Below are 22,460 nucleotides of genomic sequence, written 5' to 3'. Positions count from 1 at the left end.
GCTGATTAAATAACTGACTGGCTGACTGATTAGATGACTGGCTGACTGATTAGATGACTGACTGGCTGACTGATTGATGACTGACTGGCTGATTAAATAACTGACTGGCTGACTGATTAGATGACTGACTGGCTGATTAAATAACTGACTGGCTGACTGATTAGATGACTGACTGGCTGATTAAATAACTGACTGGCTGACTGATTAGATGACTGACTGGCTGATTAAATAACTGACTGGCTGACTGATTAGATGACTGACTGGCTGATTACATAACTGACTGGCTGACTGATTAGATGACTGACTGGCTGATTAAATAACTGGCTGGCTGACTGATTAGATGACTGACTGGCTGATTAAATAACTGGCTGGCTGACTGATTAGATGACTGACTGTCTGATTAAATAACTGACTGGCTGACTGATTAGATGACTGACTGGCTGATTAAATACTGACTGGCTGACTGATTAGATGACTGACTGACTGGCTGATTAAATAACTGACTGGCTGACTGATTAGATGACTGACTGGCTGATTAAATAACTGACTGGCTGACTGATTAAATAACTGACTGGCTGACTGATTAAATAACTGACTGTCTGACTGATTAAATAACTGACTGGCTGACTGATTAAATAACTGACTGGCTGACTGATTAAATAACTGACTGTCTGACTGATTAAATAATTGACTGGCTGACTGATTAGATGACTGACTGGCTGATTAAATAACTGACTGGCTGACTGATTAGATGACTGACTGGCTGATTAAATAACTGACTGGCTGACTGATTAGATGACTGACTGGCTGATTAAATAACTGACTGGCTGACTGATTAAATTACTGACTGGCTGATTAAATAACTGACTGGCTGACTGACTGATTAAATAACTGACTGGCTGACTGATTAAATTACTGACTGACTGATTAAATACTGACTGTCTGACTGATTACATAACTGACTGTCTGACTGATTACATAACTGACTGGCTGACTGATTAGATGACTGACTGGCTGATTAATAACTGACTGGCTGACTGACTGATTAAATAACTGACTGTCTGACTGATTAAATAACTGACTGTCTGACTGATTACATAACTGACTGTCTGACTGATTAAATAACTGACTGTCTGACTGATTACATAACTGACTGGCTGACTGATTAAATTACTGACTGGTTGATTAAATAACTGACTGGCTGACTGGCTGATTAAATAACTGACTGTCTGACTGACTGATTAAATAACTGGCTGGCTGGCTGACTGATTACATAACTGACTCACTGGCTGATTTAAATTACTGACTGGTTGATTAAATAACTGACTGACTGATTACATAACTGACTGGCTGACTGATTAAATAACTGGCTGGCTGGCTGATTAAATTACTGACTGGTTGATTAAATAACTGACTGTCTGACTGACTGATTAAATAACTGACTGGCTGACTGATTAAATAACTGACTGGCTGGCTGATTAAATTACTGACTGGTTGATTAAATAACTGACTGGCTGGCTGACTGATTACATAACTGACTCACTGGCTGATTTAAATTACTGACTGGCTGATTTAAATTACTGACTGGTTGATTAAATAACTGGCTGACTGATGGACTGATTAAATAACTGACTCACTGATTGGCTGCCTGACTGATTAAATAACTGACTGATGGACTGATTAAATAACTGACTCACTGATTGGCTGACTGACTGATTAAATAACTGACTGGCTGACTGAAATCAAGATGACAAACAGTCTTATTTCCTTAATTTATTTCAAAATGTAGACACAAACCAACAAGTGAATCCAGAAGGCATCAACAACATCAGAATTGTTTGTTTGTCACAGACAGAAGGTTGAGAATGAACTCCGGCCGCGTTGTCAACAAGTTCACTGCACTGAACTTTTACAGGTCATTTACGCTGAGTCGCCATTCCTAACGTTTACCGCAAATTCTTTCTCAGCAGACAGAATGCGTCTTTGATTGAATCCCAGCCTTAGGGCTCTATTCAATCTGAAGCCGAAGCCTTACAGATTGCTCAATAGAAATGTAAAGGTCATTTACTGATTGAACCAACATGTGCAGCGTTTATTCAGTCCTCAGCTAACAAACATTGCCTTTACATTTCAATCCCACTGAAACGCTGAACTTCAGCGATATGGATTGAATAGAGCCCGTAGACAGGAAAACAGCTAAGGCACAGCCCACCACCCCATCAGGAAAGAGGGAGGGTGGGTGGCAAAGAGGAGGGGGAGGAAAAGAGAGTGCAGAAAGGAAGACCAAAGGAGAGTAGAGCGATGTAGAGCAAAAACATTACTGAGAGAGAGAGAGGCTAACCAACGCAGAGCTGATGCCATGTCACCACTATCACAACGGCTAGATAACATAGTCACAACGTTATCATAACGTCTTACAAGGCTCTTTAAAAACAGTCACGTGACTTGTAGTACTGAGGCTGCGACCCCAAATGATTCCCTATACAGCATACTACTTTCGATCAGAGCCCTATAGGTCCTGGTCAAATGTAGTGTACTATATACAAAGCCTTATTCTCCATCCATTTTGTTAGACACTTTTCCATAACTTAATGTTATAAACTGTACTTTAAAAAAAAACATCTAACGTTACAAAATACATATTTATTTACATTTCATATTTTTTTATAATTCATACTAAAATAGCTATTGTACATCATAAAAACATCTGTGGAATATTTTATTAAATAAGTTTAATTTAAAGGTAGACTCAGCAATATGACGTACATGCAGAAAGTAAACAGCATAGTGGCTCAAACGAAGAGTGTTGAAGCGTGAGGCTCAACTTGTCTGCTGTTTGGTCCCCTGGCTATCAGGCTGTGACAGCGTGAAGCGAACCTGTGCACATGTTGCAGATACTGTGTGTGACTGGTGTGAGAGAGTGTTGCATCTCACTCATCTCAATATCTGCGGTGCTGCTCGTGGCAACATAATTTAGCTCAGTCTACCTTTAAAAATGTCTGAGACTGAAACTGTAAATAAAAGTTTAATTGTTCCCATGGACACGAGGTAACTAAGCAACAGTGTTTTTCTGAGGTCAGTGTGGGGTTTGAACCTGGGTCGACTGTGCGCTGCAAAACTGTGTTAGCCTGCTGAGCTAAAGCCCAAGCAAGGTTGCTCATCACACAAGAGCGTATTCATTGAAGTAAGGTTAGCAATGTCGGTTGGTCCCAGCAGTGAAAGGCCTTTTAGGGTGCGTTGAAACCAGACAGCCTGGCCTACTTGTTGGCCCCCGCCCTGCGGAGAGGGTGCCTCAGGACCAGACATCTCACTGGCTCAATGTTTTTTTGCGTTTTGCCAATCGTACCCATGTATACTCTTGAGGTCAAAGGTGAGAAGGTCAAGGCTTTTTAAAGGTCATGTGACATCACTGACATGTCACTGTACATGTGTTACATCCAGACCCAGTGATCCTGTCTATAATGTTACATCCAGACCCAGTGATCCTGTCTATAATGTTACATCCAGACCCAGTGATCCTGTATATAATGTTACATCCAGACCCAGTGATCCTGTCTATAATGTTACATCCAGACCCAGTGATCCTGTCTATAATGTAACATCCAGACCCAGTGATCCTGTATATAATGTTACATCCAGACCCAGTGATCCTGTCTATAATGTTACATCCAGACCCAGTGATCCTGTATATAATGTTACATCCAGACCCAGTGATCCTGTATGTTACATCCAGACCCAGTGATCCTGTATGTTACATCCAGACCCAGTGATCCTGTCTATAATGTTACATCCAGACCCAGTGTCCTGTCTATAATGTTACATCCAGACCCAGTGATCCTGTCTATAATGTTACATCCAGACCCAGTGATCCTGTCTATAATGTTACTGACTGTCTAACCCGGCTACTGGCTGTACAAGGTACCCATAGGACTCTGGTCAAGTAGTGACAATATAGGAAAAGGGCCCATCGTTTTCAGGTCAACAGTAGTGCACTATATATAGAATAGGATGCAATTTGGGATGTAGCCTGTGGGCGGCAGTAGACCATAGTCACAGGGCTGCATCTCAATAGTCTACAAAGGCTTCCTCGCCTCCTCTCCTCAAGCTCCTCTCCTCACTTCTTTTCCTTAAAGGGATACTTTGGGATTTTGGCAATGAGGCCCTTTATCTACTTCCCCAGAGTCCGATGAACTCGTGGATAGTATTTTTACGTCTCTGTGTCCAGTATGAGGGAAGTTGGAGGTAGTTTTGCGAGCCGATGCTAACTAGCGTTACCCATAGACTTCCAGCCATTGCGCTATCTGCTAGCATGCTAGCAGGTCTCATTGCCACGTATCCCTTTAAGCTCCTTTCCTGGAGAAGCAAGAGGAGAGGGGAAGAGAAGCATCTTTAGAGTATTGAGATGTAGCCCTGAACAGAGCAACATGTCTGATGTCATGACAACAGGGGATTGAGGGCCTTTGGAAATCAAGACAGCAGGTTCTCTGCCGTTTGCAAAAAACAGCATGATTGCCTCCAAAACAGCACCATGTGCACTACTTTTGACCAGCGCCCTATGCAGTATGTAGGAAATAGGATGCCGAATGTAAACATCAGTCATTGACAAAAATATAACTATTTTATGAATATAAACTTGAATAAATAGTAAACTTAGAATTGTACTCTCTCACATGTAAAGCACATGAAGGGTAGAGAGTTCTACAGGATAGACAGAGAGATGAATACAATCCCTGGCTACTGTACATGCCTATTATCTCTCCTTCCTCCCAGTGTCTTCACTTCCTGTCACTGATTGAAAAGGAAATGACTGGTATCAGAAACAAGGTGGCAACTCCCACTACGTCTCCACCAATACAAAACTTTTAGATTGGTGGGAAGTAGTGAACGAGAGTACACTTCAGGAAAAAGGAGATATTATTGTGACGCACCCCCTTTGTGATCCAGCATAGCTGAGGTCTGGTCTCTCTCACACGTTAACCTGCAGAGATCCAGACATGGTAAGAACAAAACCCACCACACACACACACACACTCACACACACACACACACACACACACACACACACACACACACACCACACACACACACACAACACACACACACACACACTTAGTCCAAATGAGTTCAGTAGGGGCTCAGAGGAGAATAAATGAGAATGTAGAGGTATTTCACTCCTCTCTCCTGGTCTTCCTCTCCTTTAAGTTCTCTCCTTCCTTTCAGAGGACGGTGTCGTGTTCCTCCATCTCCTTTCAGAGGACGGTGTCGTGTTCCTCCATCTCCTTTCAGAGGACGGTGTCGTGTTCCTCCATCTCCTTTCAGAGGACGGTGTCCGTGTTCCTCCATCTCCTTTCAGAGGACGGTGTCGTGTTCCTCCATTCCTTTCAGAGGACGGTGTCGTGTTCCTCCGTCTCCTTTCAGAGGACGTTGTCGTGTTCCCTCCGTCTCCTTTCAGAGGACGGTGTCGTGTTCCTCCATCTCCTTTCAGAGGACGTTGTCGTGTTCCTCCATCTCCTTTCAGAGGGACGGTGTCGTGTTCCTCCATCTCCTTTCAGAGGACGGTGTCGTGTTCCTCCATCTCCTTTCAGAGGACGTTGTCGTGTTCCTCCATCTCCTTTCAGAGGACGTTGTCGTGTTCCTCCATCTCCTTTCAGAGGACGGTGTCGTGTTCCTCCATCTCCTTTCAGAGGACGGTGTCGTGTTCCTCCATCTCCTTTCAGAGGACGGTGTCGTGTTCCTCCATCTCCTTTCAGAGGACGGTGTCGTGTTCCTCCATCTCCTTTCAGAGGACGGTGTCGTGTTCCTCCATCTCCTTTCAGAGGACGGTGTCGTGTTCCTCCATCTCCTTTCAGAGGACGGTGTCGTGTTCCTCCATCTCCTTTCAGAGGACGTTGTCGTGTTCCTCCATCTCCTTTCAGAGGACGGTGTCGTGTTCCTCCATCTCCTTTCAGAGGACGTTGTCGTGTTCCTCCATCTCCTTTCAGAGGACGTTGTCGTGTTCCTCCATCTCCTTTCAGAGGACGGTGTCGTGTTCCTCCATCTCCTTTCAGAGGACGGTGTCGTGTTTCCTCCATCTCCTTTCAGAGGACTGTGTCGTGTTCCTCCATCTCCTTTCAGAGGACGGTGTCGTGTTCCTCCATCTCCTTTCAGAGGACGGTGTCGTGTTCCTCCATCTCCTTTCAGAGGACGTTGTCGTGTTCCTCCATCTCCTTCAGAGGACGGTGTCGTGTTCCTCCATCTCCTTTCAGAGGACGTTGTCGTGTTCCTCCATCTCCGTTCAGAGGACGGTGTCGTGTTCCTCCATCCTCTTCTCCAGGCATGAGTATTTGTCCCAAATGGCACCCTACTCCCCTTAGGGCTCTGGTCTAAGTAGTGCGCTACATAGGGAAAAGGGTGCCATTTTGGGACACAACAATCAATAAATAAATAAAATCCAACTAATCCTAGAGTCATTTTAGCCTCCCAGACAGCAGGTGGCGCCACTTGATGCCGAAAAGGATGATTCTGCTCCTTATCTCATTTCTTCTTGGTTTCAGTCTACGGCTTTTCTTCTAACCTTCTTTACTACCTGGCTCCTGAGTTACGCCATGTTTGGTGTTGGCGCCGTTCGTACAGTAATCCAATGCATTCAATCTTCTCCCACGACTGTGTCCCAAATGGCACCCTGTTCCCTATATAGTGCACTACTTCTGATCAGAGCCCTATGGTAGTGCACTATACACTGAGCGAAGAAAAACATTAAGAACACCTTCCTAATATTGAGTTGCACCACCTTTTGCCCTCAGAACAGCCTCAATTCATCAGGACATGAACTCTACAAGGTGTTGAAAGCGTTCCACAGGGATGCTGGCCCATGTGGACTCCAATGCTTCCCACAGTGGTGTCCAGTTGGCTGGATGTCCTTTGGGTGGTGGACCATTCTTGATACACACAGAAACTGTGGAGCGTGAAAACCCAGCAACGTTGCAGTTCTTGACACAAACCGGTGTGTCTGGCACCTACTACCATTCACCCTCTGAATAGCACACAGACACAATCCATGTCTCAAGGCTTAAAAATCCTTCTTCAACCCGTCTCCTCCCCTTCATCTACACTGATTGAAGTGGATTTAACTAGTGACATCAATAAGGGATCATATCTTTCACCTGGATTCACCTGGTCAGTCATGGATACAACAGGTATTCTTAATGTTTTGTCCACTCAGGATATAGGAAATGGAGGAGCAATTTAGGACGCAGCAGACCATCTCACGATAGCCGTGGTGCACAACACACAAAAACCTTTCCCGTCAGTTCATCCTCCAAGCCATTGGTTGGCTGTAGCAGTAGCCGTGGCGACGGTGCTACCTAATCCGTCCGTTCCCTCTGGGGGGGCCCAGATCAGACTTTGGGTCGGGACTGAGCGCGCTCCATCCCGTCTCCCGACACCGCTGCATAACGGGACAGGAGCTAGGACCCTGAGAACACACGTCCGCTGCAGACCACACCCCTGACAGGAGATGGTCCACCCAGCTCTGGAGCTCCGCCCCTGTCAGTGATGCTTTAAACTCCGCCTCCTCCACCTGTCCCAGGTGCACAGGGAGGTTGAGGATGGGGTTGAGGCCGTGGAAACTCTGCTCCATGTAGGAGTTACGGACAGGGCCGCTGTGGAGCTTCACTGTGTCTTCTAGAGGGAGACGGGGGGGAAGAGGGGAGGGAGGAGGGGAGGAGAGGGAGACGGGGGGGAAGAGGGGAGGGAGGAGGGGAGGAGAGGGAGACGGGGAGGGAGGAGGGGGGAAGAGGGAGACGGGGGGAGAGGGGAGGGAGGAGGGGAGGAGAGGGAGACGGGGAGGAGAGGGGAGGGAGGAGGGGAGGAGAGGGAGACGGGGGAGGAGAGGGGAGGGAGGGGGGAGGAGAGGGAGACGGGGGGAAGAGGGGAGGAAGGAGGGGAGAGGGGAGAGGGAGACGGGGGGGGAGAGGGGAGGGAGGAGGGGAGGGGAGGAGAGGGAGACGGGGGGGAGGAAGAGGGGAGGAGAGGGAGACGGGGGGGAAGAGGGGAGGGAGGAGGGGAGGAGAGGGAGGGGCGAAAGGGAGATCATTATTTAAATTCCATGTAGGAGTTACAGGATAGGCTGTGAATGTGTGTGTGTGTGTGGTTTGGTGTGTGTTAGTGTGTTCCAGGTGATGTATATAGAGGTGTCCAGGTTCTAGTGATCAGTCCAGTGTGTGTGTGTGTGTGTGTGTGTGTGGTTTGGTGTGTGTGTGTGTGTGTGTGTGTGTGTGTGTGTGTTTACCCTGGCGTATAGGCTGCTGGTCGTGGTACTCCAGAGGTGAAACCACAAAGCTGGTGGAGGCCAGCAGGTTCCAGTGATGCAGCACACGCAGCGTCCACACGCCGGGTCGTAACGGCACGGTTAACGGGGGCCGGTAGTGTGTGTACTCTGTCCCGCCGTCCACCAGGATGTCGTACGTGGCGGCGATGACGTTGGTGGGGTCCACCCAGACGACGGTTACCGTGACGTTCTGTCCCCGGCCCCAGCGTTGCATGGCAACCGGCTCCTCCGTGGGGCCCAGGAGGCTTCCGAAGTTCCTGAAGACTCTCTCTTTGGCGTCCCAGTCTGTACCCACCTGAGGGGAGGAGGGGGAGGACAGAGAAAGAGAGAGATTGAGGATTGATTTGAATGAAAACAGAGATACTGTAGATAGACAGAAACGTATGAAGGATTTCCAGCAAGCTAACCAGGTAGAAACTAAGTCCCCTGAATGGCAGCCTGTGCACCACATGATTGTTTTAACGACTTCCCTGTTAATTAACAAATGGTAATTAAATTAGTGTTCCAGCTACAGCTTGACAGGACACATCCAGTACCACATGTCATCCCCAGGGGGCAGCAGCAACCTGCAGCAACCTGACAATAAAGACACTGAACAAATAGTGACTCAGAGCCTGTTTCAGCAGGGACAGAACCCCCATCTCTCTCTCTCTCCCCAGGTACCAAAGCCTGTTTCAGCAGGGACAGAACCCCCATCTCTCTCTCTCCCAGGCACCAAAGCCTGTTTCAGCAGGGACAGAACCCCCCATCTCTCTCTCCCAGGCACCAAAGCCTGTTTCAGCAGGGACAGAACCCCCATCTCTCTCTCCCAGGCACCAAAGCCTGTTTCAGCAGGGACAGAACCCCCATCTCTCTCTCTCTCTCCCAGGTACCAAAGCCTGTTTCAGCAGGGACAGAACCCCCTCTCTCTCTCTCTCTCCCAGGTACCAAAGCCTGTTTCAGCAGGGACAGAACCCCCATCTCTCTCTCTCTATCCCAGGTACCAAAGCCTGTTTCAGCAGGGACAGAACCCCATCTCTCTCTCCCAGGCACCAAAGCCTGTTTCAGCAGGGACAGAACCCCCATCTCTCTCTCTCCCCAGGTACCAAAGCCTGTTTCAGCAGGGACAGAACCCCCATCTCTCTCTCTCTCTCCCAGGTACCAAAGCCTGTTTCAGCAGGGACAGAACCCCCATCTCTCTCTCCCAGGCACCAAAGCCTGTTTCAGCAGGGACAGAACCCCCATCTCTCTCTCTCTCTCCCAGGCACCAAAGCCTGTTTCAGCAGGACAGAACCCCCCATCTCTCTCTCCCAGGCACCAAAGCCTGTTTCAGCAGGGACAGAACCCCCATCTCTCTCTCTCTCTCCCAGGTACCAAAGCCTGTTTCAGCAGGGACAGAACCCCCATCTCTCTCTCTCTCTCCCAGGTACCAAAGCCTGTTTCAGCAGGGACAGAACCCCATCTCTCTCTCTCTCTCCCAGGTACCAAAGCCTGTTTCAGCAGGGACAGAACCCCCATCTCTCTCTCCCAGGCACCAAAGCCTGTTTCAGCAGGGACAGAACCCCCATCTCTCTCTCTCCCAGGTACCAAAGCCTGTTTCAGCAGGGACAGAACCCCCATCTCTCTCTCTCTCTCCCAGGCACCAAAACCTGTTTCAGCAGGGACAGAACCCCCATCTCTCTCTCTCTCTCCCAGGTACCAAAGCCTGTTTCAGCAGGGACAGAACCCCCATCTCTCTCTCCCAGGCACCAAAGCCTGTTTCAGCAGGGACAGAACCCCCATCTCTCTCTCTCTCTCCCAGGCACCAAAGCCTGTTTCAGCAGGGACAGAACCCCCATCTCTCTCTCTCTCTCCCAGGTACCAAAGCCTGTTTCAGCAGGGACAGAACCCCCATCTCTCTCTCTCAGGTACCAAAGCCTGTTTCAGCAGGGACAGAACCCCCATCTCTCTCTCTCCCAGGCACCAAAGCCTGTTTCAGCAGGGACAGAACCCCCATCTCTCTCTCTCCCAGGTACCAAAGCCTGTTTCAGCAGGGACAGAACCCCCATCTCTCTCTCTCCCAGGTACCAAAGCCTGTTTCAGCAGGGACAGAACCCCCATCTCTCTCTCTCTCTCCCAGGCACCAAAACCTGTTTCAGCAGGGACAGAACCCCCATCTCTCTCTCTCTCTCCCAGGTACCAAAGCCTGTTTCAGCAGGGACAGAACCCCCATCTCTCTCTCTCTCCCAGGTACCAAAGCCTGTTTCAGCAGGGACAGAACCCCCATCTCTCTCTCTCTCCCAGGCACCAAAGCCTGTTTCAGCAGGGACAGAACCCCCATCTCTCTCTCTCTCTCTCCCAGGTACCAAAGCCTGTTTCAGCAGGGACAGAACCCCCATCTCTCTCTCTCTCTCCCAGGTACCAAAGCCTGTTTCAGCAGGGACAGAACCCCATCTCTCTCTCTCTCCCAGGTACCAAAGCCTGTTTCAGCAGGGACAGAACCCCCATCTCTCTCTCTCTCTCCCAGGTACCAAAGCCTGTTTCAGCAGGGACAGAACCCCCATCTCTCTCTCCCAGGTACCAAAGCCTGTTTCAGCAGGGACAGAACCCCCATCTCTCTCTCCCAGGTACCAAAGCCTGTTTCAGCAGGGACAGAACCCCCATCTCTCTCTCTCTCCCCAGGTACCAAAGCCTGTTTCAGCAGGGACAGAACCCCCATATCTCTCTCTCAGGTACCAGGGATACTAGAGGCTGCAGGTGTTTGCAGAAGGTTACATTTAAAATGTGTGTATGTGTGTGCGTGCGGGCGTGTGTGTGTCTCACCTCTGCAAATTGTAGTCTGTTGAGGGTGTTGGTTGTCGGGCCCAGGGTGAAGTGGTTGCTATGGGAGACCCAAGTCTCTAGGGTCTCTAGCTGGCTGGTTGCTAGGTTACTAGCATTTTGACGAACCAGGTAGCCTTGGAACACGTCTGACAGGAAGTACAAATGGACAGACACCGGGTGGCCCCTGGAGATATACCTGGGAAACCCCAAATACACACATACACAGTACAGTTACACACAAATACACACCCAAATGTCCGCAGACATCCACCCAAATGTACAGCCATCCACCCAAATGTCACTTGGCCCCCACCTACATGTACAGATTACCTCATCTAACCTGTACCCTGCACACTGACTCAGTACCGGTGACCCCTGTATATAACCTCCACACTGACTCGGTACCGGTGCCCCCTGTATATAACCTCCACACTGACTCGGTACCGGTGCTTCCTGTATATAACCTCCACACTGACTCGGTACCGGTGACCCCTGTATATAACCTCCACACTGACTCGGTACCGGTGACCCCTGTATATAACCTCCACACTGACTCGGTACCGGTGACCCCTGTATATAACCTCCACACTGACTCGGTACCGGTGACCCCTGTATATAACCTCCACACTGACTCGGTACCGGTGCCCCCTGTATATAACCTCCACACTGACTCGGTACCGGGCCCCCTGTATATAACCTCCACACTGACTCGGTACCGGTGCCCCCTGTATATAACCTCCACACTGACTCTGGTACCGGGCCCCCTGTATATAAACCTCCACACTGACTCGGTACCGGTGCCCCCTGTATATAACCTCCACACTGACTCGGTACCGGTGCCCCCTGTATATAACCTCCACACTGACTCGGTACCTGCCCCCTGTATATAACCTCCACACTGACTCGGTACCGGTGCCCCCTGTATATAACCTCCACACTGACTCGGTACCGGTGCCCCCTGTATATAACCTCCACACTGACTCGGTACCGGTGCCCCCTGTATATAACCTCCACACTGACTCGGTACCGGTGCCCCCTGTATATAACCTCCACACTGACTCGGTACCGGTGCCCCCTGTATATAACCTCCACACTGACTCGGTACCGGTGCCCCCTGTATATAACCTCCACACTGACTCGGTACCGGTGCCCCCCTGTATATAACCTCCACACTGACTCGGTAACCTGTGCCCCCTGTATAAAACCTCCACACTGACTCGGTACCGGTTGCCCCCTGTATATAACCTCCCACTGACTCGTACCGGTGCCCCGGTAGTATAACCTCCACACTGACTCGGTACCGGTGCCCCCTGTATATAACCTCCACACTGACTCGGTAACCGGTGCCCCCTGTATATAACCTCCACACTGACTCGGTACCGTGCCCCCTGTATATAACCTCCACACTGACTCGGTACCGGTGTCCCCCTGTAGATAACCTCCACACTGACTCGGTACCGGTGCCCCCCTGTATATACCTCCACACTGACTCGGTACCGGTGCCCCCTGTATATAACCTCCACACTTGACTCGGTACCGGTGACCCCTGTATATAACCTCCACCTGACTCGGTACCGTGACCCCTGTATATAACCTCCACACTGACTCGGTACCGGTGACCCCTGTATATAACCTCCACAACTGACTCGGTACCGGTGACCCCTGTAGATAACCTCCACACTGACTCGGTACCGGTGACCCCTGTATATAACCTCCACACTGACTCGGTACCGGTGACCCCTGTATATAACCTCCACACTGACTCGGTACCGGTGACCCCTGTATATAACCTCCACACTGACTCGGTACCGGGTGACCCCTGTAAATAACCTCCACACTGACTCGGTACCGGTGACCCCTGTATATAACCTCCACACTGACCGTACCCGGTAAACCGGTGACCCCTGTATATAACCTCCACACTGACTCGTACCGGTGACCCCTGTATATAACCTCCACACTGACTCGGTACCGGTGACCCCTGTATATAACCTCCACACTGACTCGGTACCGGTGACCCCTGTATATAACCTCCACACTGACTCGGTACCAGGTGACCCCTGTATATAACCTCCACACTGACTTCGGTACCACCGGTGACCCCTGTATATAACCTCCACACTGACTCGGTACCGGTGACCCCTGTATATAACCTCCACACTGACTCGGTACCGGTGACCCCTGTATATAACCTCCACACTGACTCGGTACCGGTGACCCCTGTATATAACCTCCACACTGACTCGGTACCGGTGACCCCTGTATATAACCTCCACACTGACTCGGTACCGGTGACCCCTGTATATAACCTCCACACTGACTCGGTACCGGTGACCCCTGTATATAACCTCCACACTGACTCGGTACCGGTGACCCCTGTATATACCTCCACCTGACTTCGGGACCGTGACCCCCGGTATAAATAACCCTCCACACGACTCGGTACAGGTGACCCCTGTATATAACCTCCACACTGACTCGGTAACCCGGTGACCCCTGTAATATAAAACCTCCACACTGACTCGGTACCGGTGACCCCTGTAATACCTCCACACTGACTCGGTACCGGTGACCCCTGTATATAACCTCCACACTGACTCGGTACCGGTGACCCCTGTATATAACCTCCACACTGACTCGTACCGGTGACCCCTGTATATACCTCCACACTGAACTCGGTACCGGTGACCCCTGTATATACCTCCACACTGACTCGGTACCGGTGACCCCTGTATATAACCTCCACACTGACTCGGTACCGGTGACCCCTGTATATAACCTCCACACTGACTCGGTACCGGTGACCCCTGTATATAACCTCCACACTGACTCGGTACCCTGTGACCCCTGTATATAACCTCCACACTGACTCGGTAACGGTGACCCCTGTATATACCTCCACACTGACTCGGTACCGGTGCCCCTGTATATACCCCAAAACACTCGGTACCGGTGACCCCTGTATATAACCTCCACACTGACTCGTACCGGTGACCCTGTATATAACCTCCACACTGACTCGGTACCGGTGACCCCTGTATATAACCTCACACACTGACTCGGTACCGGTGACCCCTGTATATAACCTCCACACTGACTCGGTACCGGTGACCCCTGTAGATAACCTCCACACAGACTCGGTACCCGGTGACCCCTGTATATAACCTCCACACTGACTCGGATACCGTTGACCCCTGTATATAACCTCCACACTGACTCGGTACCGGTGACCCCTGTATATAACCTCCACACTGACTCAGGTACCGGTGACCCCTGTATATAACCTCCACACTGACTCGGTACCGTGACCCCCCTGTAGTAATACCTCACACTGACTCGGTACCGGTGACCCCTGTATATAACCTCCACACTGAATCGTACCGGTGACCCCTGTATATAACCTCCACACTGACTCGTACCGGTGACCCCTGTATATAACCTCCACACTGACTCGGTACCGGTGACCCCTGTCTATAACCTCCACACTGACTCGGTACCGGTGACCCCTGTATATAACCTCCACACTGACTCGGTACCGGTGACCCCTGTATATAACCTCCACACTGACTCGGTACCGGTGACCCCTGTATATAACCTCCACACTGACTCGGTACCGGTGACCACTGTATATAACTCCACACTGACTCGGTACCGGTGACCCCTGTATATAACCTCCACACTGACTCCGGTACCGGTGACCCCTGTATATAACCTCCACACTGACTCGGTACCGGTGACCCCTGTATATAACCTTCCCCACACTGACCTCGTCCGTGACCCCCTGTATATAACCTCCACACTGACTCGGGTACCGTGACCCCTCTATATAACCTCCACACTGACTCGGTACCGGTGACCCCTGTATATAACCTCCACACTGACTCGGTACCGGTGACCCCTGTATATAACCCTCCACACTGACTCGGTACCGGTGACCCCTGTATTAACCTCCACACTGACTCAGTACCGGTGACCCCTGTATATAGCCTCCACACTGACTCAGTACCGGTGACCCCTGTATATAACCTCCACACTGACTCAGTAACCGTGACCCCTGTATATAAACCTCCACACTGACTCAGTACCGGTGAACCCCTGTAGATAACCTCCACACTGACTCGTACCGGTGACCCCTGTATATAACCTCCACACTGACTCAGTACCGGTGACTCCTGTATATAACCTCCACACTGACTCAGTACCGGTGACCCCTGTATATAACCTCCACACTGACTCACCGTGACCCTGTAGATACCGCCACACTGACTCAGTACCCGGGTGTACTCCTGTAGATACCTCCACACTGCCTCAGACCGGGACCCGTATAACCTCCACACTGACTCAGTACCGGTGCCCCCTGTATATAACCTCCACACTGACTCAGTACCGGTGACCCCTGTATATAACCTCCACACTGACTCAGTACCGGTGACCCCTGTATATAACCTCGTTATTGTTATTCTCATTGTGTTACTTTTTATTTTAGTCTACTTGGTAAATATTTTCTTCTTCTTGAACTGCACTGTTGGTTAAAGGCTTGTAAGTAAGCATTTCACGGTAATGTCTACACTTGTTGTAGACAGACAGACAGACAGACAGACAGACAGACAGACAGACAGACAGACAGACAGACAGACAGACAGACAGACAGACAGACAGACAGACAGACAGACAGACTCTGCTAGGTGTTATAACTAGCCTGGTAATGATGAGATCTGGTCTCCTCTGCTAGATAAAACCTAGCTCCTAGCCTGGTAATGAGGAGATCTGGTCTTCTCTACTAGATAAAACCTAGCTCCTAGCCTGGTAATGAGGAGATCTGGTTTCCTCTGCTAGATAAAACCTAGCTCCTAGCCTGGTAATGATGAGATCTGGTCTCCTCTGCTAGATAAAACCTAGCTCCTAGCCTGGTAATGATGAGATCTGGTTTCCTCTACTAGATAAAACCTAGCTCCTAGCCTGGTAATGATGATATCTGGTTTTCTCTGAGTAGCTGGAAGACTGAAGTGTCAGAGCAGAGCTAGCAGAGGTGGTCAAACACCACACATAAAAACATGTTGATGATGGAGAAACAAGTGGCTATTTTAACCTCTGTGGTCAGAAGATTCTGCCCCTTTATGAGAGTGGCAAGTTTTAGTTTATTTAACTCTGCCAACCCACTCGGGCACGCCCAACAGCTTGTGAACCACTCCCCTAGCCCCTAAATCATAGGCTCTGTCCAGAATAAACCCCTAGCCCCTAAACCCTGGGCCCTGTCCAGAATCAACCCCTAGCCCCTAAACCCTGGGCCCTGTCCAGAATCAACCCCTACCCACTAAACCCTAGGCCCTGTCCAGAATCAACTCCTAGTCCCTACACCCCAGGCCCTGTCCAGAATAAGCCACTAAACCCTAGGCCCTGTCCAGAATAAACCCCTAGCCACTAAACCCTAGGCCCTGTCCAGAATCAACCCCTAGCCCCTAAACCCTAGGCCCTGTCTAGAATCAACCCCTAACCCCTACACCCTAGGTCCTGTCCAAAATCAACTCCTAGCCCCTTAACCCTAGGCCCTGTCCAGAATCAACTCCTAGCCCCTACACCAGTATTTCTTCATCCGGGTCCTGCATGGGAACCTAAAAGGGTGCACATTTTAGTTTTTGCCCCCTGATTCTGCTAATCAAAGGTTTGATGTCTGATGTGTTGATTAGTGGAATCAGGTGTCTAGTTCTATGGCAAAAGCTACAATGTGCACCCCTTTGAGTCCCCATGCAGGACCAGGGTTAAGAAACACTGGTTTAGGTGCATGTGGAGATCTGAGAGGATTTTGATAGGTACAGAGCCTTCAAAAAGTATTCATACCTTTTGACTTATTCCACATTTTGGAATAAGCCTGAATTCAAAATGTATTAAATATCCAATAATGACAAAGTGAAAACATGTTTTTAGAAATGTTAGCAAAGTGTTCACACTCCATATAGTTTGTTGAAGCACCTTTGGCAGTGTTTACAGCTGTGAGTGTTTCTGGGTAAGTCTTTACACACCTGGATTATACAATATTTGCACATTTATTATTTTTTTAAATTCTTTAAGCTGTCAAATAGTTGTTGATCATTGCTAGACAGCCATTTGCAGGTCTTGCCATAGATTTTCAAGTGGATTTAAGTCAAAACTGTAACTAAGCCACTCAGGATCATTCACTCAGCATCAGTTGGTGAGCAACTCCAGTGTAGATTTGGCCTTGTGTTTTAGGTTATCGTCCTACTGAAAGGTGAATTCCTCTCTCAGTGTCTGGTGGAAAGCAGACTGAACCAGGTTTTCCTCTAGGATTTTGCCTGTGCTAAGCTTCATTCCATTTCTTTTTATCCTAAAAAAACCCCTAGTCCTTGCCGATGACAAGCATTCTCGTAACATGATGCAGCCACCACCATGCTTGAAAATATTGAGAGTGGTACTCAGTGATGTGATGTGTTGGATTTGCCCCAAAAATAACACTTTGAATTCAGGACACAAAGTTAATTTCTTTGCCACATTTTTGCAGTATTACTTTAGTGCCTAATTACAAACAGGATGTATGTTTTGGAATATGTTTTATTCTGTACAGGCTTCCTTCTTTTCACTCTGTAAATTAGATTAGTATTATGGATTAACTACAATGTTGTTGATCCTCAGTTTTCTCCTATCACAGCCATTAAACTCTGTAACTGTTTTAAAGTCACCATTGGCCTCATGGTGAAATCCCTGAGGTGAGAATACCTTCTGAAGCCACTGTACTATTCTAACGTGACAGTGCAGACGGCAGTAAGACAGTGAGGTATAACAAGTAATGTGGTGATATTTTCCCACCTTACCCTCTGAAAAACTAGCTGGGATTTTTGCCATATTTCTAAACCTGTCCAAACCTTCTCCACTCTCTACAACTGATCTGTCTAGGGGGCAGTGGGTAGGGGTTAGGGGGTAGGGGGCACAGAGTAGGGGTTGGACAGGGCCCTATCCAATCCTTTCTGTTCTACCAGTGTGTATGGGGGGTTGGTTTGGAATTTAGTTATTCACACACACACACACACACACACACACACACACACACACACACCTTCCGGACTGACCTGCAGCTGTTGTTGTCAGGGTGGCCCTGCAGTGACGTGGCGGCCCGTGATAGGCCCATGCGTGTGAAGGCGTGGTAGTGAGTGAGCTGGCTGTCTGATAGGCTGGCTACGCTGTCCGTCTCATCGTACACATTCTCCCAGTACGACTGGAGCCCGGGGGTCTCCTGGAGGAGAGGAATCAGTGTTATAGTAGAACCCTGGGGTCTCCTGGAGGAGAGGAATCAGTGTTATAGTAGAACCCTGGGGTCTCCTGGAGGAGCAGTGTTATAGTAGAACCCTGGGGACTCCTGGAGGAGAGGAATCAGTGTTATAGTAGAACCCTGGGGTCTCCTGGAGGAGCAGTGTTATAGTAGAACCCTGGGGACTCCTGGAGGAGCAGTGTTATAGTAGAACCCTGGGGTCTCCTGGAGGAGCAGTGTTATAGTAGAACCCTGGGGTCTACTGGAGGAGCAGTGTTATAGTAGAACCCTGGGGACTCCTGGAGGAGAGGAATCAGTGTTATAGTAGAACCCTGGGGACTCCTGGAGGAGCAGTGTTATAGTAGAACCCTGGGGTCTCCTGGAGGAGCAGTGTTATAGTAGAACCCTGGGGTCTCCTGGAGGAGAGGAATCAGTGTTATAGTAGAACCCTGGGGTCTCCTGGAGGAGAGGAATCAGTGTTATAGTAGAACCCTGGGGTCTCCTGGAGGAGCAGTGTTATAGTAGAACCCTGGGGACTCCTGGAGGAGAGGAATCAGTGTTATAGTAGAACCCTGGGGTCTCCTGGAGGAGCAGTGTTATAGTAGAACCCTGGGGACTCCTGGAGGAGCAGTGTTATAGTAGAACCCTGGGGTCTCCTGGAGGAGAGGAATCAGTGTTATAGTAGAACCCTGGGGTCTCCTGGAGGAGAGGAATCAGTGTTATAGTAGAACCCTGGGGGTCTCCTGGAGGAGAGGAATCAGTGTTATAGTAGAACCCTGGGGTCTCCTGGAGGAGAGGAATCAGTGTTATAGTAGAACCCTGGGGTCTCCTGGAGGAGCAGTGTTATAGTAGAACCCTGGGGACTCCTGGAGGACAGGAGCAGTGTTATAGTAGAACCCTGGGGTCTCCTGGAGGAGAGGAATCAGTGTTATAGTAGAACCCTGGGGACTCCTGGAGGAGCAGTGTTATAGTAGAAACCCTGGGGACTCCTGGAGGAGCAGTGTTATAGTAGAACCCTGGGGACTCCTGGGAGGAGAGGAATCAGTGTTATAGTAGAACCCTGGGGACTCCTGGAGGAGAGGAATCAGTGTTATAGTAGAACCCTGGGGTCTCCTGGAGTAGAGGAATCAGTGTTATAGTAGAACCCTGGGGACTCCTGGAGGAGCAGTGTTATAGTAGAACCCTGGGGTCTACTGGAGGAGCAGTGTTATAGTAGAACCCTGGGGTCTCCTGGAGGAGCAGTGTTATAGTAGAACCCTGGGGACTCCTGGAGGAGAGGAATCAGTGTTATAGTAGAACCCTGGGGTCTCCTGGAGGAGAGGAATCAGTGTTATAGTAGAACCCTGGGGTCTCCTGGAGGAGAGGAATCAGTGTTATAGTGGAACCCTGGGGACTCCTGGAGGAGAGGAATCAGTGTTATAGTAGAACCCTGGGGTCTCCTGGAGGAGTAGTGTTATAGTAGAACCCTGGGGACTCCTGGAGGACAGGAGCAGTGTTATAGTAGAACCCTGGGGTCTCCTGGAGGAGAGGAATCAGTGTTATAGTAGAACCCTGGGGACTCCTGGAGGAGCAGTGTTATAGTAGAACCCTGGGGTCTCCTGGAGGAGCAGTGTTATAGTAGAACCCTGGGGTCTACTGGAGGAGCAGTGTTATAGTAGAACCCTGGGGACTCCTGGAGGAGAGGAATCAGTGTTATAGTAGAACCCTGGGGACTCCTGGAGGAGCAGTGTTATAGTAGAACCCTGGGGTCTCCTGGAGGAGCAGTGTTATAGTAGAACCCTGGGGTCTCCTGGAGGAGAGGAATCAGTGTTATAGTAGAACCCTGGGTCTCCTGGAGGAGAGGAATCAGTGTTATAGTAGAACCCTGGGGTCTCCTGGAGGAGCAGTGTTATAGTAGAACCCTGGGGACTCCTGGAGGAGAGGAATCAGTGTTATAGTAGAACCCTGGGGTCTCCTGGAGGAGCAGTGTTATAGTAGAACCCTGGGGACTCCTGGAGGAGCAGTGTTATAGTAGAACCCTGGGGTCTCCTGGAGGAGAGGAATCAGTGTTATAGTAGAACCCTGGGGTCTCCTGGAGGAGAGGAATCAGTGTTATAGTAGAACCCTGGGGTCTCCTGGAGGAGAGGAATCAGTGTTATAGTAGAACCCTGGGGTCTCCTGGAGGAGAGGAATCAGTGTTATAGTAGAACCCTGGGGTCTCCTGGAGGAGCAGTGTTATAGTAGAACCCTGGGGACTCCTGGAGGACAGGAGCAGTGTTATAGTAGAACCCTGGGGTCTCCTGGAGGAGAGGAATCAGTGTTATAGTAGAACCCTGGGGACTCCTGGAGGAGCAGTGTTATAGTAGAACCCTGGGGACTCCTGGAGGAGCAGTGTTATAGTAGAACCCTGGGGACTCCTGGAGGAGAGGAATCAGTGTTATAGTAGAACCCTGGGGACTCCTGGAGGAGAGGAATCAGTGTTATAGTAGAACCCTGGGGTCTCCTGGAGTAGAGGAATCAGTGTTATAGTAGAACCCTGGGGACTCCTGGAGGAGCAGTGTTATAGTAGAACCCTGGGGTCTACTGGAGGAGCAGTGTTATAGTAGAACCCTGGGGTCTCCTGGAGGAGCAGTGTTATAGTAGAACCCTGGGGACTCCTGGAGGAGAGGAATCAGTGTTATAGTAGAACCCTGGGGTCTCCTGGAGGAGAGGAATCAGTGTTATAGTAGAACCCTGGGGTCCCCTGGAGGAGAGGAATCAGTGTTATAGTGGAACCCTGGGGACTCCTGGAGGAGAGGAATCAGTGTTATAGTAGAACCCTGGGGTCTCCTGGAGGAGTAGTGTTATAGTAGAACCCTGGGGACTCCTGGAGGAGAGGAATCAGTGTTATAGAAGAACCCTGGGGACTCCTGGAGGAGCAGTGTTATAGTAGAACCCTGGGGTCTCCTGGAGGAGAGGAATCAGTGTTATAGAAGAACCCTGGGGACTCCTGGAGGAGCAGTGTTATAGTAGAACCCTGGGGACTCCTGGAGGAGAGGAATCAGTGTTATAGTAGAACCCTGGGGTCTCCTGGAGGAGCAGTGTTATAGTAGAACCCTGGGGTCTCCTGGAGGAGCAGTGTTATAGTAGAACCCTGGGGTCTCCTGGAGGAGAGGAATCAGTGTTATAGTGGAACCCTGGGGTCTCCTGGAGGAGCAGTGTTATAGTAGAACCCTGGGGACTCCTGGAGGAGCAGTGTTATAGTAGAACCCTGGGGACTCGTGGAGGGGCAGTGTTATAGTAGAACCCTGGGGACTCCTGGAGGAGCAGTGTTATAGTAGAACCCTGGGGTCTCCTGGAGGAGAGGAATCAGTGTTATAGTAGAACCCTGGGGACTCCTGGAGGAGCAGTGTTATAGTAGAACCCTGGGGTCTCCTGGAGGAGCAGTGTTATAGTAGAACCCTGGGGTCTCCTGGAGGAGAGGAATCAGTGTTATAGTAGAACCCTGGGGTCTCCTGGAGGAGAGGAATCAGTGTTATAGTAGAACCCTGGGGACTCCTGGAGGAGAGGAATCAGTGTTATAGTAGAAACCTGGGGACTCCTGGAGGAGAGGAATCAGTGTTATAGTAGAACCCTGGGGTCTCCTGGAGGAGAGGAATCAGTGTTATAGTAGAACCCTGGGGTCTCCTGGAGGAGCAGTGTTATAGTAGAACCCTGGGGTCTCCTGGAGGAGCAGTGTTATAGTAGAACCCTGGGGTCTCCTGGAGGAGAGGAATCAGTGTTATAGTAGAACCCTGGGGTCTCCTGGAGGAGAAGAATCAGTGTTATAGTAGAACCCTGGGGACTCCTGGAGGAGAAGTGTTATAGTAGAACCCTGGGGACTCCTGGAGGAGAGGAATCAGTGTTATAGTAGAACCCTGGGGTCTCCTGGAGGAGCAGTGTTATAGTAGAACCCTGGGGTCTCCTGGAGGAGAGGAATCAGTGTTATAGTAGAACCCTGGGGTCTCCTGGAGGAGAGGAATCAGTGTTATAGTAGAACCCTGGGGACTCCTGGAGGAGAGGAATCAGTGTTATAGTAGAACCCTGGGGTCTCCTGGAGGAGCAGTGTTATAGTAGAACCCTGGGGACTCCTGGAGGAGAGGAATCAGTGTT

General features: G+C 49.9%; 1 protein-coding gene across 1 annotated transcript in view; it reads right to left on the bottom strand.

The window, feature by feature from the left end:
• Positions 1-7,131: 7,131 nt before the first annotated feature.
• LOC115191077 (xylosyltransferase 1-like) overlaps positions 7,132-22,460 on the bottom strand; it is a gene marked incomplete at its 5' end in the record, with an annotated part of 32,839 nt that continues 17,510 nt past the window's right edge. Inside the window, 4 exons of the mRNA XM_029749074.1 lie at positions 7,132-7,662; positions 8,270-8,603; positions 11,090-11,285; positions 18,172-18,335. Of these exons, the coding sequence (XP_029604934.1) occupies positions 7,340-7,662; positions 8,270-8,603; positions 11,090-11,285; positions 18,172-18,335 (1,017 nt within the window). The remainder of the gene's footprint in view (positions 7,663-8,269; positions 8,604-11,089; positions 11,286-18,171; positions 18,336-22,460) is intronic.

The sequence above is a fragment of the Salmo trutta genome, unplaced genomic scaffold (genome assembly GCF_901001165.1).
Source record: "Salmo trutta unplaced genomic scaffold, fSalTru1.1, whole genome shotgun sequence".
NCBI classification, from domain to species: domain Eukaryota; kingdom Metazoa; phylum Chordata; class Actinopteri; order Salmoniformes; family Salmonidae; genus Salmo; species Salmo trutta.
This window is presented reverse-complemented; position numbering and strand designations above follow the sequence as displayed.